At 42.6% G+C, this 24,557-nt stretch overlaps 1 protein-coding gene across 1 annotated transcript in view; it reads right to left on the reverse strand.

The window, feature by feature from the left end:
• Nucleotides 1–24,557, reverse strand: part of LOC143880688 (ABC transporter D family member 1-like) — a 135,078-nt gene that overhangs the window by 98,326 nt on the left and 12,195 nt on the right. The window contains exon 4 of the mRNA XM_077383679.1: nt 20,591–20,815. Within this exon, the coding sequence (XP_077239794.1) occupies nt 20,591–20,815 (225 nt within the window). The remainder of the gene's footprint in view (nt 1–20,590; nt 20,816–24,557) is intronic.

The following is a 24,557-nucleotide window of genomic DNA, read 5'->3' on the forward strand; positions in this document are numbered from 1 at the left end:
GACAAGAGAGAACGTAACCAAATGAGCTCTCCACTTGTGTGTGCCATAGCTCTATACTCCACCTCTACACTAGATTTGGAGATAACATCATGTTTCTTACTCAGCCATGACACAAGGTTACCTCCCACAAATGTGCAGTATCCTGTGGTAGATCTCCTATCAGCTGGAGATCCTGCCCAATCTGCATCTATGTACTCTTCTATCTTCTGATCTACATGTTTCTTGAATCGCAACCCACTACCTGGAACACTTTTTAAATACCGAAGAATCTGAAGAACTGCTGCCCAGTGTGAAGTACGAGGTGAACTCATATGTTGGCTGACAGCACCAACAGCAAAGGAGATATCTGAGCATGTGACTGTAAGGTAGATAAGTTTACCAACCAGCCTCTTGTATCTGCCTAGGTCATCTAACAAGTCTCCCTCTTCAGGTAGTAACTTCACATTTGCGTCCATGGGAACCGAGGCAAGTTTCACTCCAAGACAACCTGTTTCCTCAAGCAGGTCTAAGACATATTTGCTCTGTGAGAGAGAAATCCCCTTTGTCGAATATGCAACTTCAATACCCAAGAAGTATCTAAGACAACCCAAATCCTTGGTAGAGAACTCATTTTGCAAGAATGTCTTCAATTTCTGGATCCCAGCTGTATCACTGCCAGTGATGATGATGTCATCGACATAGACTATCAAGAGTACACACCCAACTGTAGACTGACAGCTGAAGACAGAATGATCAACTGTACACTGCTTCATACCAAAGCGCATAATGGCATCACTGAACCTTCCAAACCATGCTTTAGTAGACTGCTTAAGACCGTAAATGGCTTTCTTTAATCGACACAAAGAGCATGACATCTCCCCCTGAGCAACATACCCAGGAGGTTGCTCCATGTAAACTTCCTCTGTGAGCTCACCATGAAGAAAAGCATTTTTAACATCCAACTGATGTAGAGAAATCTTCGCCACGGGAGAAAATGTCTCGCCATAGTCCACCCCAGACGTCTGAGTGTACTCTTTGCCAACCAAGAGTGCCTTAAGGCGCTCAACAGAGCCATCAGGCAAATATTTCACAGTATAGACCCAACGACACCCAACGGGGCATGCACCAGGAGGCAGTTGTTGTCAAAGATGGATGAGCTGGAGAAGTATGGCGGCGCTGATAGGTCTTCTTAATTAATGGAGCCGGGGGCCGAGAAGGTACCTGTAAGGGAGGAGAGGGAACAGGAACCACAGAAGGAAAATGTAAGAGAGACGATGGAGATGGACAGACTACTGGGTCAGGAAGAACGGGAATCGGTAGAGGAAGATCTGAAAAATGGGAGAGAGGGGTCGTATCTGGAGAGCTCACAAAGAAGGGCTCAGTCTCGAAGAATGAAACATCTGCCGAGACATAGGATCAACGCAACTGAGGCTATAACAGCGATAACCTTTCTGGGTGCGTGAGTAGCCGAGGAAAATGCATCATTCAGATTCAGGATCTAATTTATCCAAACCAGGTCCAAGATTGTGGACAAAGCAAACACACCCGAATACCCAAGGAGGAAGAGGAAATGGCTCATGATAAGGATGTAAAATGGAGAAAGGGGATGAGCTGCCTAGAATCAAGGATGGAAGCCGATTGGCAAGATAGTTAGCAGTGAGAACTGCATCGCCCCAATAAGATTTGGGAACTCGCATCTGGAAAAGAAGAGTGCGAGTTCCATCCAATAATGATCGCATTTTCCGTTCAGTAACACTATTCTGTTGAGAGGTGTGAGCACAGGAAGATTGATGTAGTATACCACGAGTGGAAAGAAATTCCTCAAAACCATTGGACTTTGAGAAATATTCCCTGGCATTATCAGTGCGAAGGCATTTAAGAGTGCAATTAAATTGGTTAGTAATTTCTGAATGAAAAGTACGAAAAACAGAGAATACTTCTGAGCGATCTTTCAGTAAATAAAGCCAACACGTACGTGAATAATCCTCAATAAAAATGACAAAATAACGACGTCCAAAAACAAAGGTAGTCCGTGCGGGACCCCATACATCGGAATGCACTACAAATGGGTGTGAGGCCCGACTAACAGGCCTAGACGGGAAGGACACCCTATGGTGTTTCTCAAGTTCACAGGCCTCGCACGTAAAGGGGGTAACAGAAGAAGAAACTATAGATGTCCATCGCAAACGATCAAGGCTGGGATGTCCAAGACGGCAGTGCCACTGATATGCGTCGCCGGAGCTGTGTAAAATGGTACGAGAAGGGCTACAGTCCAGACGATAAAGCCCATCTATCTCACAGCCCGAGCCAATCGTCCTCCCAGTCAAGAGATCCTGAAGCAAGGAGTAAGAGGGATAAAATGAGACAGAACAGTTGAGATTTTTAGTAAGCTGACTAACTGAGAGTAAATTAAAGGGTAACTTAGGTACACATAGAACAGAGGACAATGTAAGTCCAACACGAGGAGAAATATCACCAGCACCAGAGATAGGAGTGGAGCTCCCATCAGCCAGTGTGATGGACTGATCAGAAAGTGGATGAAATGAACGAAGTGTGGAAGAAGTACCTGTCATATGATTGGAGGCTTCAGAATCAATAATCCAGGAGCAGGAGCTAGTAAGAAGAGATGCAGGAGAGCTACCTAGATGAGCAAAAGTCGCAGTTGGGGGATGGCTGGTAGACCTAAGACGCTGTAACTCATCATAGTCAGCACGAGACATAAAAACACTATCAGCCTGAGGCTCAGTGCTGGGCGGAACGGAAGCAGGGGAGTGCTTAGAAGAATCTGGTGCAGCGAGGTGTGCGGAGCGGCCAAAACGAGTCTCAGAGGAAGGACGAAGTTCAGGATGCAAAACATAGCAAGTCTTCATATAGTGTCCATCACGACGACAATGCGAGCAATATGGACGCGGTCGGCCACCACGCCCTGCAGGAAGATCACGTCCACCGCCACGGCCACGACCAAAGGTGCCTCCACCCCGAGTAGCACGGTCACCTACGCCATAGGCAGCAGTGGCAGTAATATCAACCGAACTAGCCGACATAGAGTCACCAAGAGTACACTGCTGGGCACACAAGTAAACCTCCTGAAGAGAAGGCAACATGCCAGATCCAAATATCTGCTAACGAAGATGCATGTACTCAGGACCCAAAGTCTCGAGAAACTGAACGACACGTATCACGCTGTTCCGCGGCCGTAGTCAAATCAGTGGTAAGAGGCATAAGAACATCTAACTGCTGACAATGGGAAACAAATTGACTGTAGTAGGTCGAGAGAGGAGTGTCTCCGCGGCGAAGGTTCAGCCACTGAGAATATGTGGAACAGATTCGAGAGAGGTTGCTTTTCCCGGAGAAGGTAGTAGCAATATGATCCCAAACCTGGCGAGCGGGAAGCTGTATCATGGTCCCGGCAATCTCAGGGGACATACTCTGCCACAGGAGAGTACAGATAAGGTCATCATCCTGCTCCCACTTGTCATAAGTGGGATCACTAGAAGGAGGGGGTCACGACGAAGAATAGAAATCTTCCCCCTAGCAATGAGATAGGTCTTCACAGCCACTTTCCAATTCAGGTAATTGGAACCATCATGCCTACCTTTGGTCAAGGAAGGAAAAGAACCATCCATCGAAGAAGACGAAGGGTTATAAGAGGAGGAGGATGGGCGAACCATAGGAACAGTAGCCACAGGAGGCCGCCCGAGAGAGGGATCCTCAATAACGGGGCTATCCATGAGTAAATAATCAAAGAGAGAATCAACTGACGAGAAGAAATGATGCCGAGGCGAAAAGCAGAGAAATCAATAATGGAGATCGCGGCTCCAAAGAGAGACAAATGATAAATAGGGCATGAAAGAAACCCTTGCTAACATGATGAAGACACACAGATCTAGGGATATAAGATCGGAGCCGCGAAAAGAAGACGAAAGTAGGTAAAAGAGATTTAAGCCATTAGGAGAAGAAAGACAATGAGAAAGTGAGGCTGCGGGAGCAGATTTCTAGGGTATAGAAATATTTTTTTTCCGGGTACTGTAGTGGTACCATAGCGGTTACTGTAGCGGGGAGGAGAGGTGGTGGGGCAGGTTACTGTCGCAGGGAGTGGAGGAGTTAGAGGAAAGGGAGGAGGGGCAGTGGGAGGAGGAGGAGAAGGGAAGGGAAAGGAAGAGCGTGGGGGGCAGGGATGTTGGGTTAGGGTTAGGGTTAGAGGAGAAGGGAGAGAAGAAGACGGAGGGTGAGGGGCTGCTATGGGGGCCCCTAGGAAACAAAACCCTAGGGCTCTGATACCATGTTGAGGAAGAGAATGAGAGAAAGAAATTGTGAGTTAGGGAGTCTCCCTCTCACTTATGTATTTATATATGATGAGAAATTTACAAAAGGCGGATATGCCCACAGGCATATACATACACTAACAAATGTCATGGGCATACTAATTCACTAGCCTCACAACCATGCAGATATTGTGCAATGTTCAACCATTTGCCCCAACTAAGGCAACCCAAGTGGCCTAGCCTTATACCTAAGGCAAGTAGGACCAGTGTTTCAAAACACGGATGTGGGTCAAAACGTGGCCAAAGCAAATCCGCAAATCCCATTGGACTCAGCCCGACGAGGTCGAGTACTTCGTTGACGTGGCTGAGTACTCGGTTGGCACAGTTATAACTCAGAAGAGTCAAAGGTGCTTTGGATTGACTTTGTAGTGCAAAATGCGGACTCGGAAAAGAGGCGGCGTAAGTAAAAGGTTATCCATGATGACGGGGGAGAGTTTTGAAACTATGTGTAGGACAATCAGACTCAAACATGGAAGCACAAAAGCTATGATTCGTGGACACGGGATATTTTCACCATTGACCCGTGTCGACACGTGTCGACACGGACACGTGTATGGACACGTGTCGACACGGGTTTCGACACGCACATACCTTCAGCGAGATTTCCTAAGTGCTTATTAACTGTATCGTATTGAATCCTATATTACGCCAAAAAGAAAATGCATAAGCTGCCAGATTAGCACTTAAAGTATAAACTGCCAGATTCTATAACTCTATTCTGAAGGTTTTTTATTACCTGCCTGCACATCATCAGAGACAAGACATATACAATGACTGACAATGGCTGAGCTGACTGCAGCAAACAGACTGAGCTTTTGTATTGTCACTGTTCTGACTATACTTATTGCAGCTGCAGGTCATGTGCTAAGCCGTCAACATCAAGCTGCCAACACTGCATATTTTTTTTTATTGTTAATGTTGGATGTATGTAATAACCCTGAGGGCATAGTTGTAATTGTGCTTATCTCTCTTTTAATAAATATATTAGTGAGGGGGAGTTTCTTCTCTAACTCACTTTTTCTTCTCTAAACCTCTCTCTCAACATGGTAGCAGAGCCCTAGGGTTTCTGATCACTACGGATCCCCTTTAGCCTCCATCTTCTCCATCCCATCACAATAACCTTCCACCCTAACATGCCCATTTTTCTTGAATAGTAGTCCTTTCCCTGGTGCCCCTTTCAAATAGCGGAGAATCTGAACTACTGCTGTCCAGTGAGAGGTACGAGGAGCATTCATAAACTGGCTAACTACTCCAACTGCTTAGGAGATACCTGGGCGAGTAACAGTGAGATATATGAGCTTACCAACTAGTCTCCTATACCTGTCAGGAACTTCCAACAGATATCCTTCCTCTGGAATAAGCTTCACATTGGGATCCAGAGGCGCAAATACAGGTTTTACTCCAAGATTTCTTGTTTCTTCCAGTAAGTCCAATACGTACTTTCACTGTGATAGAGATATCCCTTGAGAGGAATATGCCGCTTCTATCCCAAGAAAGTATCCATGCCGACCCAAATCCTTCGTAGCAAACTCTGCCTATAAGAAACTCTTCAATCTCTGAATTCCCCTTGAGTTGCTACCTGTGATGATGATGAATCAACATACACAACCAAAAGGATGCGCCCTGCAGAAGATTGATGACTGGACACTGAATGGTCTACTGCACACTGTCTAAGTCCAAAACGTATGACGGCCTCACTGAATCGACCAAACCATGCTTGTGAAGACTGTTTCAAGCCATACAATGATTTCTTAAGGCGACAAACAGAGGAGGACATCTCCCCTGACCAGCATACCCTGGAGGCTGCTCCATATAAACTTCCTCCTAGAGGTCGCCCTGTAGAAAGGCATTATTGACGTCTAGGTGATGTAGAGGCAAACCATGATTAACTGCCATGGATAGGATCATGCGAACTGAAGGAATCTTCGCAACTGGCGAGAATGTCTCATGATAGTCAACCCCAAATGTCTGAGTGTAACCCTTGGCAACCAAACAGGCCTTCAACCTTTCAACTGTCCCATCAGGTAAATACTTGATTGAGAATACCCAACGACAACCAACTGGTCGAGCCCCAGCAGGAAGTGGAACAAGATCCCATGTCTGGTTTGATCAGAGTGCACCCATTTCTAGATCCATAGCAGCTCGCCAGCCTGGATGTTGAAGAGCCTCCTGTAATGACTTTGGTAAAACAACAGAGGACAAGGACGAAACAGAGGCTTGGAAAGAAGACGTGAGACGGTCATAAGAAACAAAATGAGACGGTCATAAGAACAAGATCCCAATGTGAAGCTTATTCCAGACGAAGGAGATCTGTTGGAAGATCCTGGCAGGTATAGGAGACTCGTTGGTAAGCTCATATATCTCACGGTTACTCGCCCAGATATCTCCTATGCAGTTTGAGTAGTTAGCCAGTTTATGAGTGCTCCTCGTACCTCTCACTGGACAGCAGTAGTTCAGATTCTCTACACCAGGAAAATAACTACTATTCAAGAAAAATGGACATGTCAGGGTGGAAGGTTATTGTGATGCAGATTGGGCAGGATCTCCAGCAGATAGGAGATCAATGATCAATCACGGGCTAGTGCCCTTTGTTGGTGGCAATCTAGTGTCATGGAAAAATAAGAAACAAGAAGTTGTTTCGAAGTCTAGTGCCGAGGCAGAATACTGAGCTATGTCCCATACGAGTGGGGAGCTTCTTTGGTTACGTTCCCTCATTACAGAGATTGGTTTTCCTTCTTCTTCTTCAGCTCAGCTTTATTGTGATAATAAAGTTGCAATTCACATAGCCACAAATCCCGTCTTCCATGAGAGAACCAAGCCTATAAAGGTTGATTGCCATTTTATTCGCCAGAGAATCCGTAAGGGCGAGATACATGTTTCTTTTACTCGATCTATGGACCAGTTAGCAGATATTTTCACAAAACTCTTACCTAAGTCAAAGTTGAATGATATTTGTAGCAAGCTCGGAATGTATAATATCTACATTCCAGCTTGAGGGGGAGTGTTGGATATATGTAATAAGCCAGAGGGCATAGTTGTAATTGTGCTTATCTCTCTTTTAATAAATATATTAGTGAGGGGGAGTTTCTTCTCTAACTCACTTTTTCTTCTCTAAACCTCTCTCTCAACAGTTAAGCATAAATAAAAGAGGGAAAAAGTACAGCAACAACAGGGCACTTCAAATTCCCACCAAACTTGTCAAACGTAGCTTTTGAAAATAATCAAAAGTGACCTATTTGACGATTTTTGCAGAGAGAAATGCTTCATGTTTTCAATATAGACCAAGCTACTGATTTTGGCACTACACTGTTTTAATAATAGCACAAAATCTGATTGTCTTTTCTTTGTAAACCAGCTTTTGAGAGCTTTTCTAGGGAACCATGTCGTCGTTGGTAACTGTGTCCCTGTTTCTACTTTTTCGGAGGTTGTCGTGTCCGACACTCAGTGTCCGTGTCGACACACGACACCCGTGTCCGTGTCCACAAATCATAGCACAAAAGTGAATGGAAAGAATACCTTATATTGCTCTCATGGATGCTTACAAGTTCAGAGGTTTGAAGGTAATTAACAAATGAGACACCTTGTCCATTTATGGGCTACATCCTCTCATACCAGTGCTCTAAATCTTTCCATTCGGCAATCATCCAACGGTCTAAGACCATCCAAGAAACTTCTACGCTCTCTAGAATTCTCCATACATGTCTCTACCAAGTGATTACAAGAGAACTCTAGAGACACCTACAAATATTTATAATTGTATACACATTTCCAGACTCATCCAAGAGTCTTCTACACAACTCTATACTTCTAGGATGTTCTCAACTCCTCCATGACATTATAAAAGTCAAATTTTCACCTTGTGACAATCTTTCCCCAAATGTTCGATCCACCCATCAGGTTTTTGATTGCGTTCGACTTGAAGCATCCAATCCTTGTAGCTTGTTTTGCTACTTCCTTCCCAAGTTGAAGGCCTTGCCACTTCGCCTCCTCTGTCGACACAAAGTTGTGCCTTGCGCATATTCCAATCAAGGTCCTCATAGCTATACTGTGTAAACACATCCAAGTGCATCAATTCTCTCTTCAACGATTTAGTGCCCATCATTTGGCCCTTAATCGCAAGGAGGAGGCTTAAGGCATCGGTTTGTCATTTATCCTAGTGACACTCACTAAGTGCTTGACTCTCCTTGCGATCAACCCTACTCTCGTTAAGAGTTTCGTTCTTTAGGCAATTCTTTGCTTGGTGGCCACGCCACATATGAAGCAATCCCTACTATCCCTCACAGACGGAGAAAACATCGCTCTAATACCAATGGAAACAGGCCTGCTAATTCACTTGCCTCAGATTCATGCAACATTCATGCAACACTCCATCATTGACCTTCTGTCAGGCCTAACCTTGTATCCAAGGCAAGTAGGACACTTAGTCTCTCAAAAGGAAGCACACAAGTGAATTTTTATTTTTTGAAAATTGACAATTTCATTGATACTATGAAGATTACATTGGAGACCAGGGTCCCTACTTGCATTACATAGAATCAATTAAGGGTGGCTAGGAGCATGCTCCTAGACCAGTAAAAAGACAAAAAAAGATCTTATGGGTCAAACACTACAACAAGTTCTACACTTCCATGCACTGCCACCCTGCCGAAAACGTATTTCACTTCCCTTTCGAATTCTTCATCTACTACCGCAGCTGAAAATGCCTTCACCATTCCCCCTTCCTATCATTTACTTTGCACAATGGTCTCATTTGAAAGTGCCATATTTGAGGACCCCATCAAATCAAAGCTGTGACCTGCCACATCACTCAGACTGCTCCACCACTTTCTAGCCAGCTAATTCAAATTTTAAAAATCCTGCTCAAAGGCCTAAAGCTATTGTGCGCCACTAACCGTGCACGATAGTCAATCCATCGAATCCGATCCGGCGGCCTCCACCTTACACCACCGCCCGTTCCGGGGGATCCCCAGTAAACCACCAAGTCAAAAACCGTAATCTAACCCAAGAAACCACCACCATTTTTTACCCTAACTTTTTCCCCTTCAGATTCATCAGAACCTAAAATCCTAATCCTACCCTTATTTTCACCTAATCCTATAGAACCCACCATTGGTCATCCTAATCCTACCCTTCTAGCCCTAACCTTGCACCTCAGTCAAACCCCATCTTTACCCTCCACATCCAACCTGTTCCTTTTTTCCCCCGAATCCGACCACCCTTTTTCACACTCCTGCCACCTCCACCACTTCCGACAACTCATCAGCCCACTTTCTCCATCCACCCAACCCAGATCCGATCGTTTCCCCAATAAATCCGGCCCACTCGGACCTAGATCCGGCCATTTCGCACTCCAGCCACCATTGTTGCATCCCCTACGAGATCTGCCCAACTCTGGGCATCATCCGGCCACTAAAACTTCCCTTTCCTATCAAGGGAGAGAAAGGGAAAGATCAAAAAATAGGAAAGATAGAAAGAGAGACAAGAGAGGAAGAAAGAGGGGGGTGTAGAAAAAGCAGAAAGAGAGAATAGGAAGAGATCAGAAAAGTGAAAGAAAAGAAGATACGGGGAGAAAGAGATAACAGGAAAGGAGAGAGATCGATCGAAGAGAGAAAGATAAGTGAGAGATGGGGGAGAAAAAGAGAAGAGAGGTAGAGACGGAAAAGACGAGAGAGAGAGACGAAATAGGGAAGAGAGAGAGACGGGAGAGAGAGAGAGAGAGGAGAGAAAGACGAAATAGGGATGAGAGAGAGAGACGAAATAAGGAAGAGAGAGAGAAACGAAATAGGGAAGAAAACGCCTCTCTCCCTAGGGTTTCCATCGACCTAGGGAGGGTGCTCCAAAATTGCCTAAAAAATCACCAAAGATTGTTGGATCAAAGAATGGTAATGTTGTTATAAGCACACAAGTGAATTGAAAGAATACCTCATACTGTTCTCAAGGATGCTTAAAAGTTCAAAGGTATTAAGGTTATTTGCAAACGAGGAGGCCTCACCTATTTCTAAGCTACCACCTCTCATACCAATGGTCTGGATCTTGCCACTTGACAATCATCCAATTGTCTAGGACCATCGAAGAAATTTCTAAGTTCTCTGGAATTCTCCATACATGCAGATAGTAGGCCAAATAAGAGGCATATTTGCCCAATAGACTTTTAGACTTTATTTCCTTGTTATTTAGTTTCTAAGATTTTATTTCCATGTTTTAGTTTTAGGGATTTTATTTTCCATGAAATCTTATTTCAGTGGCCTATATAGGCCTCATGTATTAGGGATTATGAAGTTTTGATGAATAAAGATTGATTGGCTTCTCCCCTCTACAGGTTTCTTCTCCTTCCTCTATTCCAAGTCCCTTCTTCCCCTCTTCTTCTTCTATTCTTCTCCCTAATTTCTCTTCTCCTCTACTCCTATTCTTCTTCTATTCTTCTCATCTCCTTCTCTTCTTCCCATTCTTCTCCTCTTCTTCTCCTCTTCTTCTCATCTTTCTTCTATTTCTCTTCCTTTTCTTCTACTTCTCTTCCTAGTTCTACATCAAATTTGGTATTTGTTGCAAAAGAGATAAGAGAGAAACTGTGTGAGTTGGGTATCTCTCCCTCACCCTTTTATTAATATAATAAAAGCTGTACAATAACTACAATGACTAAAATGCCCATAGGCATATAGGCTTATTCTAACACTCCCCCTCAAGCTGGAATGTATAAATTCTATATTCCTAGCTTGTTACATATGTCACTCAGTTTTGATTTATTTAATGGTTTGGTAAACATGTCAGCCAACTGTTCTGCAGAACGAGTAAATACAGCGCGTATCTCCCCTTTCTGGATTCTCTGACGAATGAAATGACAGTCAACTTCAATATGCTTTGTTCTCTCATGAAAGACTGGATTCATCGCAATATAGATAGCTGCTCTGTTGTCACAATACAACTGTGACGGCGAAGGAAACACAATACCAATCTCAGCTAGGAGTGATCTCAACCAAATAATCTCAGTCGTAGTATGCGCCATGGCTCTGTATTCTGCCTCTGCACTTGATTTTGCAATGACATCCTGTTTCTTACTTTTCCATGAAACTAGGTTACCTCTAACAAAGGTACAATACCCGGTAGTCGATCTCCTATCCGCAGGGGATCCAGCCCAATCAGCATCTGAGAACCCCTTAATTCGTGTATGACCATGTCTTTTGAATAATAATCCCTTTCCTGCTGCACCTTTCAGATATTTGAGTATTTGAACCACTGCATTCCAATGCGAAGTACGAGGAGAAGTCATGTACTGACTAGCCACCCCAACGGCATAGGATATATCAGGGCGAGTAACCGTAAGGTATATAAGTTTGCCCACAAGTTTTCTATACCTACCAAGATGCTTCAACAACTCACCCTCTTTTAGAACCAGCTTCACATTTGGATCCATGGGTGCAGCTACAAGTTTCACACCAAGATTTCCTGTCTCTTCTAACAAATCCAGAACGTACTTCCTCTGTGATAGAGACAAACCACTAGAAGAATATGCAACCTCTATCCCAAGAAAATATCTGAGGCGTCCCAAGTCCTTTGTCGCGAACTCTTTTTGTAGGAAGGCTTTCAGTTTCCGAATTCCCCCTGACTCACTCCCTATAATAATGATGTCATCGACATATACAATTAACATAATGCATCCTGCTGAGGACTGATGACTGAATACTGAGTGATCCACACCACAATGCTTGAGGGCAAACCTCATAACTGCCTCGCTAAATCTGCTAAACCATACATGTGGCGATTGCTTCAACTCCTAAATTGCTTTTCTGAGGCGACAGACTGATGAGGACAACTCCCCCTGAGCAACATAAAATGGTGATTGCTCCATATACACCTCTTCAAGGAGGTCGTCATGCAGAAAAGCGTTTTTCACATCTAACTGGTGAAGATGCCATCCATTATTGACTGCAAGGGAGAGGAGAACCCGAACGGAAGGAATCTTCGCCACTGGGGAAAACGTCTAATGATAGTCGACACCGAATGTCTGAGTGTAGCCCTTGGCCACCAGACGAGCCTTCAGTCAATCAACGGTGCCATCAGGTAGATATTTAATGAGAACATTCAACGGCATCCTACAGGACGAGCACCAGCAGGTACAGAAACTAGATCCCATGTGTGATTAGAATGCAGAGCTCCCATTTCAAGATCCATTGCAGCTCGCCATCCTGGGTGATGAAGAGCCTCATCCAGAGACTGGGGTAACACAGCAGAAGACACAGACAAGACAAAGCTTTTGAAATGAAGAGTTAGACGATCATAAGAGACAAAATTAGAAATTGGGTGAGCAGTAGAATGAGAACGAGTACGTGAAGCAATAGGAGAGTCAGAAACAACTACGGGAGATGAAGGTACCTGATGAGAGGGTAAAGAGATCTCTGCCTGTGAAGACGATTTGTCGGTGTGAGGAAGTTGTGCCTGTTGTTGATGACGTTGATATTGGACTTTAGTAGGGGGACGATCCACCCTAGGAGCACACGAATCAACCTGTCCAGTGGGGCAAGCAGGAGGAGGTGCTAAGGAAGTCGGAGGAAGAACAGGAAGAGAAATGGTCATATCAGGTTCCGTTCTGACAACATGAGAAACGGAGGTAGAGCCAAAGAATGATTCTGATTCAAAAAAGGTCAGATCAGCTGATACATACCAACGGCGCAGACGCGGACTATAGCAACGATATCCTTTCTAGGTGCGAGAGTAACCAAAAAAAACACATCGTTCTGACCGAGGGTCAAGCTTGTCGCAGCCAGGTCCCAAATGATGGACAAAACAAACGCAGCCAAAGACGCGGGGCGTAAGAGGGAATGAATCCTGATGTGGATAAACGATGTGAAATGGAGAATCCCCATGAAGCACCGAAGATGGAAGACGATTGGAGAGGAAACAAGCAGTGAGAATGGCGTCAGACCAGTAGGTTTTTGGAACATGCATCTGGAAGAGGAGAGTGCGAGCCACCTCAAGTAGATAGCGCAGTTTTCTTTCGGCGACACCATTTTGCTGCGAGGTGTATGCACGAGAGGATTGATGGATAATGCCATGAGAAGAGAGATAATCCTGAAAGCCACCAGTACCAGAAAAAAACTCACGTGCATTATCAGTACGCAGGCATTTAAGACTGCAACTAAACTAGTTTTTTATTTCATTATGAAAATTTTGAAATGCAGAGAAGACCCGGGAGCGGTTTTTCAATAGATACAGCCAAGTCATTCGAGAGTAATCATCAATAAAAACAGCAAAATACTGAAATTCATTATTCGACACGACCCTAGAAGGTCCCCCATACATCACAATGAACGAGCTGAAATAAACTATCTACTCTAGTGACAACTCGAGAAGGGAAAGACACTCTATGATGCTTCCCGAGTTCACAAAACTGACAATGAAATGGAGAGATAGAAGAGGGAACTACGGATGTCGCCCGAAGGCGCTGAAGTGATGGGTGACCCAGTCGACAGTGCCACTGAAAGGCATCCACTGAACTATGTAAAGCTAACGAAGATGGGCTACAGTCAAGACGGTACAGGCCTTCCACCTCACGACCCGATCCAATCGTCCTCCCAGTCGAAAGATCCTGAAAAAGACAGTAAGATGGAAAGAATGAGATAGAGCAAGAAAGATTTTTCATAATTTGGCTAACGGATAATAAACTAAAAGGAGATTTAGGTACACACAATACTGAAGATAGCAGAAGATTAGGTGAAGGACATGTGGTACCAATACCAGTGATAGGGGTAGTGGAACCATCAGCTAAAGTAATGGACTGAAAAGCAGATGAAAAAGTGCGAAAAGAAGAGAGCTATGATGAGTTACCAGTCATATGGTTCGAGGCTCCAAAGTCAATGATCCAAGACCCGGAGCTAGAAAGTAATGTGGTATATGAACCACCTGGCTGGGCAAAGCCCGCAGTGGCCTGTGAAGCACTCTGTCGAAGGCGCTGGAGCTCCTCATAGTCTGCCCACGTAAAGGAGAATGAGTCACCAGCAGGTGGCAAGGCAGGGGCAGAGACGACTGAGTCAGATGGGACAGAATAGCTGAGGTGAGCTGATAGAGGCGGCATGAGCTCGGGGTGCAATGTGTAACAAGTCTCAATGACATGGCCATCGCACTGGCAGTGGGTGCAATAAGGACGGCCACGCCCACTCCCAACACGACCACCACCACTGCCACCACGGCCACGAGCTCGTGAAAAAGAACCACCACCCCGAGGAGGATGAGTACCACCACCACCATCATATGCTGCAAGAGCCGAACGGTCAGAAGTAGGGCGGGAGGGAGTCTCGCTAACGCACTGCTGAGCTCGGAAGTAAGTCTCGCGCAACGAAGGAATGTTCCCAGAACCAAGAATCTGATGGCGCAGATAGGTAATCTCTGGACCTAGGCTCTCAAGATAGTGCACCACTCGAATCTGTTCCCATTGACGCCGGAGAACATTAATATCAGAAGTGAGTGGCAGAAAGACATCAAGCTGCTGACATAAAGACATGAACTTCCCGTAATGAGTTTCAAGAGACATGTCGTCATGACGGAGTTGTATCCACTCAGAGTAAGTGGAACATATACGAGTGATGTTCTCAACCCTAGAATACGTCACTGCAGTATGATCCCAGATCTCCTTCGTAGTCGGAAGAATCAGAGTAGAATAAATATCAGGAGTCATACTCTGCCATAGAAGACTCCGTATCAATGATATTCATGCTCCCAGCGAGTATATATAGGATCCTTAGGCGAAGGAGGATCCTCATGAAGGAAACGGACTTTGCCTCGTCCAAGTAGGTAAGTCTCAATCGCAACCTTCCACGGTAAATAGTTGGTTCCATCAAACTTGGCAATATTCAACTGTGGGTAAGAATTTTCCACAGGTGCCAAGTGAGAAGAAGAAGAAGAAGAAGAAGAAGGGGCCGAGGTTGTGGTAGAGGCATTGACGTCAGTGGCCATGCCAATGGAGGGATCAACAATGACGGGAGGATCCATAACGACAACGAATACAGACGAACAAAGAAACCACTACCAAGGGCAACAACAAATAAAAAGGAGAGAAAGATAGGCAGAACCAACTAATCAATAGAAAGAGTCATATGACGATGTCAAAGGTGCAGGACATGAGTATAGAGAAACCCATAAAGAATCAGGAAGATGCTGAAAGAGAAATGGAAAAGAGGATTAAAGAAGATCAGCACATTGAGCAAAGAAAAACAATGAAACGCAAGACCAGGAAATAGATTAGGGTGTAAATGAGGGTTTTAGAGGGTATAATAGATTAGGGTTTAAAAGAGAGGAGAAGTAGCGGTACTGTAGTGATACTGTAGCGGCACTATAGCGGCACTGTAGCAGTACTGTAGCGGATTAGGGTTAGGTTAGGGTTAGGGTTAGGTGAGAGAGAGGGAGAAGGGGGAGGGTTTAGGGTTAGGGTTAGGGTTAGGGTTGATGGAGAAGATGGAGGGTAAAGGTTTCCCTAGGAATCAGAAACCCTAGGGCTCTGATACCATGTTGCAAAAGAGATTAGAGAGAAAGTGTGTGAGTTGGGTATCTCCCCCTCACCCTTTTATTAATATAATAAAAGTTGTACAATAACTACAATGACTAAAATGTCCATAGGCATATAGGCTTATTCCAACAGTATTAGAGCAAAAGATCCGAGGTCTCCAGCAAAAATCATTGAAAACAATCAAAGTTAAGGCCTTTTTCTTCTTGCTGCCAAGTTGACTCAGCCAGTCAACTCGGCTGTCTACAACCCAACACCAGCCCATTCTACTTCTCCCCTATCTCTTCTCCTTCTCCTTCTCCTTCTCTTCCTCTTTTTCTTTTTTTTTTGAAATGGTCTTCTCCTTCACTTCCTCTATTCCTCTTTATTACTCTTCTCTTCTTCTATTCTTCTTCTACTTCTCCTATCTCTTCTCTTTCTCTCCTCTTCTTCTTCTCTTATATTTCTACTTCTCTTCTACTTCTTCTCTTTCTCCTCTTTCTCCTCTTTCTTCTATTTCTCTTCCCAGTCCTACATCAAATTTGGTATCATATCAAAAGATCCGAGTTTTTCCGAGAGCCATGAGCGAGTCGTTGACCAAAATCCATCTAGCTGTTCCTGAATCCAGCCTGAATCCACCTTGTTCTCAGCCTAAGTTTTTCTTAATTCTCAGCTCTTACCTGAGAGGAGTCCGGCAGATTTGCACACAAAATCTGCTAACAAACACATCCCAAAACGCTTATTGTTGCCTCAGATTTTCATTCCTGACTTTTAGCCACTTACAAACCCACTTACCTCTTGAAATTGTAAAAGCACCTTGAGTAAAACATCCTCTAGAATCCCTATAAGCCCCTATTTTTTTTCCCTAGAACCAGTCCCTTATCACAGAACCCAACAACTCTTCAACCCAACCCCATCTCCTTTAAACATAACCTTAAACTGTAACCGCACAAACCCACCACATCAGCCCTTCCAAAACCACCACCAGAAACTCTCTTTTTTACAGCCAAGTCACCCGTACGCCAAACCTTGTCCCTTCAAGTAAGTTATATATAACTTATTAAACCCTTTTTCCCCGTGGGCCACCCCCTATCTATTACTCACGTGACCACTTCCAAACAGGAAAAAAAAAAACCAGACCTATCCCCACCCCAATCTACCCCTGGGCACCCCTTTCCATTTAGAAACACCAATTAGACCCCCTCCTTTTACCTTTAGGCACCCCAAAAAAGGAGAAAAGAAAAAAAAACAAAAAAAAAAAAGGGGAGCAAAAATTTTGTCTTCTCTCTCTATACTTTCTCTACACTTTCTCTCTCCCCTTTCCATTTAGTTTTTCTCCTTACTTTCGGGCTATTTCCACTCAAAATTTGGTTTCTCCATCAACACGAAAGTTGTTCGTGACAACTTTTCGAGTCTATTTAGCCCATTATTCGAAGCCAACAATTAGCGCAACCACTACTAAGAGCAACTTTTGGCATCGGTCGATTTTGGTCAGAACCCCAGTTCGAGCAATCCAGGAATCCGATCTGAGACCCAAGAAAAGCATTGTCTTCCATTCGATATGACAGGCAGATCATACGGTTGATTTCATTTTTCGAACCCGGTCCAAATGGCTCCACCAGTTGTTCCATATTTTGATGGATACGGCGATCTATATTTGCAAGGTTATAGTCCCTATAACTATTGTGAGGATGCATATCTAGAATGAATCGCTCTTGATGCATACCATAAGTACTATGGTTATGATCATCAGATACCCATTCGTCAAGTCAAGGACATGGTGTACGGCGAAGCCAGGTCGAAATGGAGATTCTTCGTGCTATAGCGCAAATACTTAGGTACATGGTTTTAAATTTCGACCAAAATCTGAAATTTCGGATTTCGGTCGGCACCGAAACGAAATTGACCCGAAACCGAAATCACCGAAATGTACTAAATTTCGGCGAAATTATAAATTAAATAGTATTATTTTAATCCTTTACCAAATTAAGACCAAAATTACCGAAATTTCGGTAATTTCGGCCAAAAGTCTGGCCTCAAAAAACAGTATTTAGTGGGCTTTTACCCAATTTTGTGATTTCGGTCGAAATTTGTGATTTCGGCCGAAATTTCAGTTTCGGGAAACACCGAAATTTCGCCCGAAATCGAAATTTAAAACCTTGCTTAGGTAGGCCACCGTTCAGTCTATGGGAAGAGGTTCGTTATGAGTTTATGAGGATTTATGCATATCAGTATCAACAGAGATTGAAACGTGAGCAAGCAGTGTCTAAATAAAGATTGATGCATGAAGAAGCCGCTCGGCGAGAAGAAGCTGCTCGACTTGCACAAGAAGCAGAAGTTCAGACCATATTGAAGAGGATAGTGCGTGACTTGGATGAGAGAAAATTGACAAATCAATCAGCTGAGAAGGACTTTGCTAACACTACTGAGGAGCCACCTCATAATCCAGCTGACATTGTGGATGAGACCATTATAGTTGTTGAGCCCTTGCTTATGTCAGTTACAAAGTCCATGTTGGCAGACACAGAATCTGTATGTAAGATATAGAGCCAGAGAGTCAAGTGATTGATGATTCATTGGCAAGCATGCAGAGCACGAGCAGTTCATTGAGGATGCTGATTCCATATCAGCACATGCGCACAGTCACAGGATTGATTCTACAGTAGATGTTCCACTCGAGATGATTGTGGAGGTTGAGACAGAGGATTTCAGTGCACATGATGATCATCACGAGGGCTGTCAACCTGACATCACTGGGCCAGATACCATTCTAGCAGTTGGTTTTGTTCCTGATTTGATACTAGCAAATGCTGACCTTATTGAGACTAGTCATAGATTGGTACTTCCCATAGCTGTCATGTTGATCCCACAGATCCAAGAAGAGTACGTTGCTATCTTCCAAGCAAGTTTACTTCTCCGGCGCAGTTTGTGTCCTTATGATTCTACGTGAGCGATTTCTTCCCTATTGCTCTGCCGGCACATCAGGCTACTCTCACGATTGTCGCAAGCATTAGACATCACGAGTTCTTTTGAAGGATTACGACTCCTACTGCTTGATTGGGTTGTGTACATATTTGATCCAGGAGGACTAGAACTCGAGGTCGAGTTTTTTTTCCAACCGGGGAGAATGGTGCAAATAATAGGCCAAATACATATTTGCCAAATAAGACTTTTAGACTTTATTTCCATGTTATTTAGTTTCTAGGATTTTATTTCCATGTTTTAGTTTTAGGGATTTTATTTTCCATGAAATTTTATTTCAGTTGCCTATATATAGGCCTCATGTATTAGGGATTATTAAGTTTTGATGAATAAAGAATGATTGGCTTCTTCCCTCTACAGGTTTCTTTTCCTTCATCTATTCCTCTTCTCTTCTTCTCCTCTTCTTCTTCTAATCTTCTCCCTAATTTCTCTTCTCTTCTACTCCAATTCTTCTTCTATTCTTTTCATCTCCTCCTCTTCTTCCCATTCCTCTCTTCTTCTCATCTCTCTTCTATTTCTCTTTCCTTTCTTCTATTTCTCTTCCTGATTCTACATCAAGTCCCCTTCAACTATCACATTAGATTAACCATCCCTCTTTAAGAGCTTTAAACCATGGTAAGCCGCGCGCACCTTTGCTTCCAATGCGTCCGCAATTCCAATATGGGGTCCCTGTTGAACTTCATCTTTATTTGGTTTTAAGTATTTTATTATTTTTGTTGATGATTATTCGTGAAATATATGGTTGTTTTTTAATGAATGATCGTTGAGAAGTTTTCCCTGCATTCCGTACCTTTTACTTCAAGATTTGCAATCAATATTACTGTCCATTGGAACCTTTCCAAAAAAAATCATTGTTCCATTGGATGTTTACGTACTGATAATGCAATACTTTTCTACTGGTGATGGTTTTCAATCCTTCTTGGAGACGCATGGTATTTTTCATCAATCTTATTGTGCCTATACCTCCCAGCAAAATGGAGTGACAGAGAGGAAACTTAGTTATCTTATTGATATGGCCTGCTCTCTTATGTTTCATAAAAAGGTTGTAAGCCCTATTGGAGTGATGTTGTACTTACTCCTTGTTTCCTTAGTAATCCTCTCTCCTTTTCTGTGTTGGATAGTCAAACTCCAGTTTCGGTGCTCCATCCCCTTGGTAGTCCCTTTCCTTTGCTCCCACGAGCATTCGATTGTGTATGTTTCGTTCACAAGTTATTTAGAGCAGCTGATTTAGAGGAAAAGGGTGGAATATAGAAGCGAAAGAAGGTGGTTGTTAGGTAATCTCCACCATGAACAGCGGAAAGAAGAAAGATGGAATGTAAGGGAGAGAACAGATGCGGCAACAGCAGCAGAAACAGCAAGAAAGAGGAGCAGAAATGTAGGGAAACGGGCTGGGAAGAGGGGTGGCTGCTGGGCCCAACCCATGAGGTGAGGTGAGTAGGGATAGAGGAAGAAGGGAGATGGGGAGAGAACTGCCGACCGCAGTCTTGACTACTGGCTGGCCGAGAGTAAGTTTTGAGATTAGTATTACAGCATGTTTGAGTGGCTGCTTCTTGTGCAGTTGTTTCTTTGCCTCTTGTTTAGACCATCTTGGTCGCTCCCCTTTTATCAACAAAATTTTCAAAAAAAAAAATGAAATGACAAGTGGCATATATTATTTACATAATGGGTCAGCATTAAGTCAACAATTCTAGGTGAATAAATGGCATGTACAAAATCCCATTCGACTACAAATAATCACTAGTACAAATTGTAAGGATCAAAAGATAGAGTATAGAAGTCATTCCATGCCCTATAAATATAATAATGCAGAAAAAGGATTACCACAAAATACCTCAAAATAATCTGCATGAATAAGATTCGTCAATATCTTTCTGAACTGCAAACTTAATGTTCCTGTTATGTACTTGGATGTGGAAAATAGCATAGACTGAAGAAAGCATAAAACAAGATTTTCAGCAATTAAACGCAAGAAAGTTGGTATGCGTCGAAGAAAAGCAGCTCGAAACAGGAATCCTTGCACTTGTGCCAATCTATTGCTCAAACTTGTTCTCAACACCTGAAGTGAGTTAAAATTTGGTGTCAATATCAATTTTACAGCGATCTCTCCAGCATATGATGTAGACATAGATACACGTGCATCTGCATATGCATGAATACTTATCTAAGACTTTATGTCCGTGCACTCCAAAGTCCACATAAATGCATACAAACCCTGCAAAAATATTTTCTACCAGACCAAATATTTCCACTCATGTTAGGAGACTAATAGAACCCTAACATGTGTATCACTAACCATTAAAAATAAAACATTTGTAACGCAAACTGAAATAATCAAGTGTTTATAACACAAAATATCACAGCAGTGTCAGTATGTACTGTGCTCGTCATGCAAGAAATTGAAGTACAGTTCAAACTTTAAAATCAAATAATGCATCTACGACAGCGCATGTTATTAAAAAAAAGCATAAAATAGGTTCTAGGGGTGAATCCACCACAGATTTCGAAAGAGATCAGATACTTGTAACCATTTTGTTCCAATAAAAGGTACCTACTCTTTATTATTGAATTTTCTTTACACTGGCAGTTATAATTCTTAACTGGGCACTGGCAGTTATAATTCTTAATTGGGTGTCCAGGACGGGTGTACCAACTACCAAATACCAAAATGATGGGTGGTAAATATCAGATCCTTTTGCGTAAATAATCGGCATTCCAAAAAAAAAATTGTTTTCAAGGATTTTTTTTTTTTTTCTTTTTTGAAAAATAACGCATTTATTGCGTAAAAAACCAAAGTTCAGCAAGACTGCAAAATAAGCATGCATGGAATGAGAAGTCCCAAAAAAATACAGAAGGCACCCCAATTGATCCCACCCACAGTAATCTAAGATGTCGCCCCAAATTGTTCAATAGAACTGGGTTTGATGATGATCAAATTCGCCAACTCCGCTCCTTCTTAAGCCAACGTGTACGCTTGTCCATTGGTATATCTCACTCTATGCTAAAGTTTTGGGTTAATGTTGGAACATATCTCTGATTTCCACTATAATTCCAATTAGTTTCCATGGCCAGCGGATTTTTTTCGCCCACCCAATAGCATTAGAAGAATCCCTTCAACTAATTCAACAATTAGACCGCGGACACCACTTTAGGGTAGCTTTATTATTAACATTTGTTCTTGTATTATGGTCCAATTTCTCAAGATATACTATGTAATGTAAAATCTTGCCTTCCTTGCCCAAAAGATGAGATCTATCTTGAAATCTAGCAGTATCCTTCCTAATATTCTCCTATTTTCTTTAAAGATGTGGCTATTTAACTCCAATATATTCCATATCACCACATACGATACCAATCTACAAAGAACTCTACCTCATAATTATCTACCAATCATGAACCCCACACCTCATGGCATACGGCTTTTTTTATGGCCTCAAACCACCAGAGTATGCAAGAGATTGGTACCAAAGAACTCTACCTGATCTACCAAAAGGTTTGCCACCCCAATGGAGAATAATATTCTTGATTGATCATTGAAAATTTGAAATACCCAAGACATACCAATTGAGATGATGATGTGTTGCCACCAAAAGTTAGTGAGTCAGGCCAATTAACCATGGGAAGATCTATAGACTCCACCACTTTTCTTACAGAGAATGCACAAACAGGCAAGACAACATTTCCTTTTTCTGTACTGGTTACAAATGTTGATCTTTTCTTTCACCACCGTCCATGCAAAAGCCGTCACCCAAGGGGGCGCAATCAATTTCGAAAGTCTTGAGCACCTTGATTCTTTCGTATCCTTCTTAGCCATGCTATAAAAATTAATGAACCGAAAAGGAGCCCTGATTAACTGGAATCCGCACTATTTTGCCCTTAATAAAAGGGGAACAATAGGAAGAATAAATGAGACCTAATAAAAATGGAAGGCTACCAACTTCACTATCCTTAAAGTTACGCCTAACTATGATTTGTGGATACGGACAAGGGTGTCGCGTATCGACACGGACACGGACAAGAAGTGTCAGACACAGAAAACCTTCAGAATTTAGAAACGAGGACACAGATAAACCAGAAACAGGGATAAGAAAAACTAATAGGATACGATGAATATAATTTCAGAATAAGAATTTGTTGAGGGTTTTAGGTTTAGGAGAGGGGATATAACAACAAATATTAGTTAAAGACACTTGACATGGTACAAAAATGTGTCGACACGCCTACATTAATCCTGACACTACACGACACGTTAGTTAGAAATAAATTCAAAGTGTCGGCTGAATCATAGCGCCTAAGCCTAATGATCCACTACAAATAAGTTCGGAAATGCATGGCACAAGCAGGGCTCACCTAGCCATAGATCTGCACAGAATCTAGTTCCCTCCCCTCTCCCCACACTAAATCTAATTAGGGGCACAAAGGATGCCCTAGGACAACAAATAGACTTCCATGCATCCGAACCTTTGCCTATAGACGGGTTCCTAAACTCCCAATCCCCCCAACCCCTCCCATATTTATCCCCAATGATTTTATGTCAATGCGCTTCTTCTCCTCACCATATCCCCATAACTAGTTGTCCAATATCGCTTTATTTCGCAATCACTCTCTTCCAATTCCAGGACCACGCTGCTTCGTTAGCCTGCTTACCTTCTTCCAACATATAAGATGTTTGATTTTCTTGTTGAATTCACCTCCTTCCCATAAGAAGTCACTTTATTATTTTTCTTTTTTCTTTTTTTTTGCCACCTTCGCAAGGATCGTGAAAAGGGACATATAGTAAACCGGAAGGTTTTCCAAAGCTGCCTTAATAAGAGTAATTCTTCCCTCATAAGACAAATATTTCTACTTCCAAGATGCTAGCTTTCTTTCGAATCTTCCACTACTAGATCCAAAGATGTGCGGAAGGTAATCCGTAGCGCAGAGGCAAATCAAGATATGTGATGGGAAACTCCTCTTTTCTGTACCCTAGAGCCTTAGAATGTTCCAAGCTTCTAGCATGCCCTAATCCTCTATATTTATACCTAATGTTGAGCTCTTGGCAAGGTTAACATTTATCCCAAAGATCACCTCATACCATCTGAAAATTCTCTTCAAGTTCATCATTTTCTCAATATTTTTATTGAGGAAGAAGAGGAGATCATCCGCACACTGAAGATGGGTTATGTAGCAAGCATTCCTGCAAGGTTTAGGACCCTCAATAAAATCGATTTCCTCCGCTTTGGATAATAGTAGGCTGATAGTTTCTGTCACCAAGATAAATAACTAGGGAGACAATGGATCACCTTGTCTAATGCCTCTCAAACTTTGATAGAAGCCAACTGGAGCACTATTTACCATCATTGAAAACTTTGATGTTGAAATGCATTCTTTAATCCATCCCCTTCATCTCTCACTGAATCCCATTGTTTAGATATAATTAATAAATTCCCAACCTACATGATCATATTGATGCAGATATTAGGATTTATTTACATGTTATTTAGTTTTTAGGATTTTATTTCCATGCTATATAGTTTCTAGGCTTTTATTTTCCATGTTATTTAAAATTAAGGAATTAATTTATTTTTCATTGAATTTTTGTTTAATTGCCTATATAAAGGCCTCATGTATTAGGGATTCTTAACTTTGAATGAATTATTGAGATTATTGAATTGAGAGCTACTCCCCGAGAATTCTTTCTTCCTCTATTCTACTCTTCTCTTCTTCTATTCCTCCCTCTCTTCTCATCTTCTCCTATTCTTATTCTACTCCCTAAATTCTTCTCTTCTACTTCTAATCTTCTCTTCTTCTTCCTTTTTATC

Source organism: Tasmannia lanceolata, unplaced genomic scaffold (genome assembly GCF_043159265.1).
Source record: "Tasmannia lanceolata isolate RefF3 unplaced genomic scaffold, GAP_Taslan_0.1 ptg000002l, whole genome shotgun sequence".
Lineage (NCBI taxonomy): Eukaryota > Viridiplantae > Streptophyta > Magnoliopsida > Canellales > Winteraceae > Tasmannia > Tasmannia lanceolata.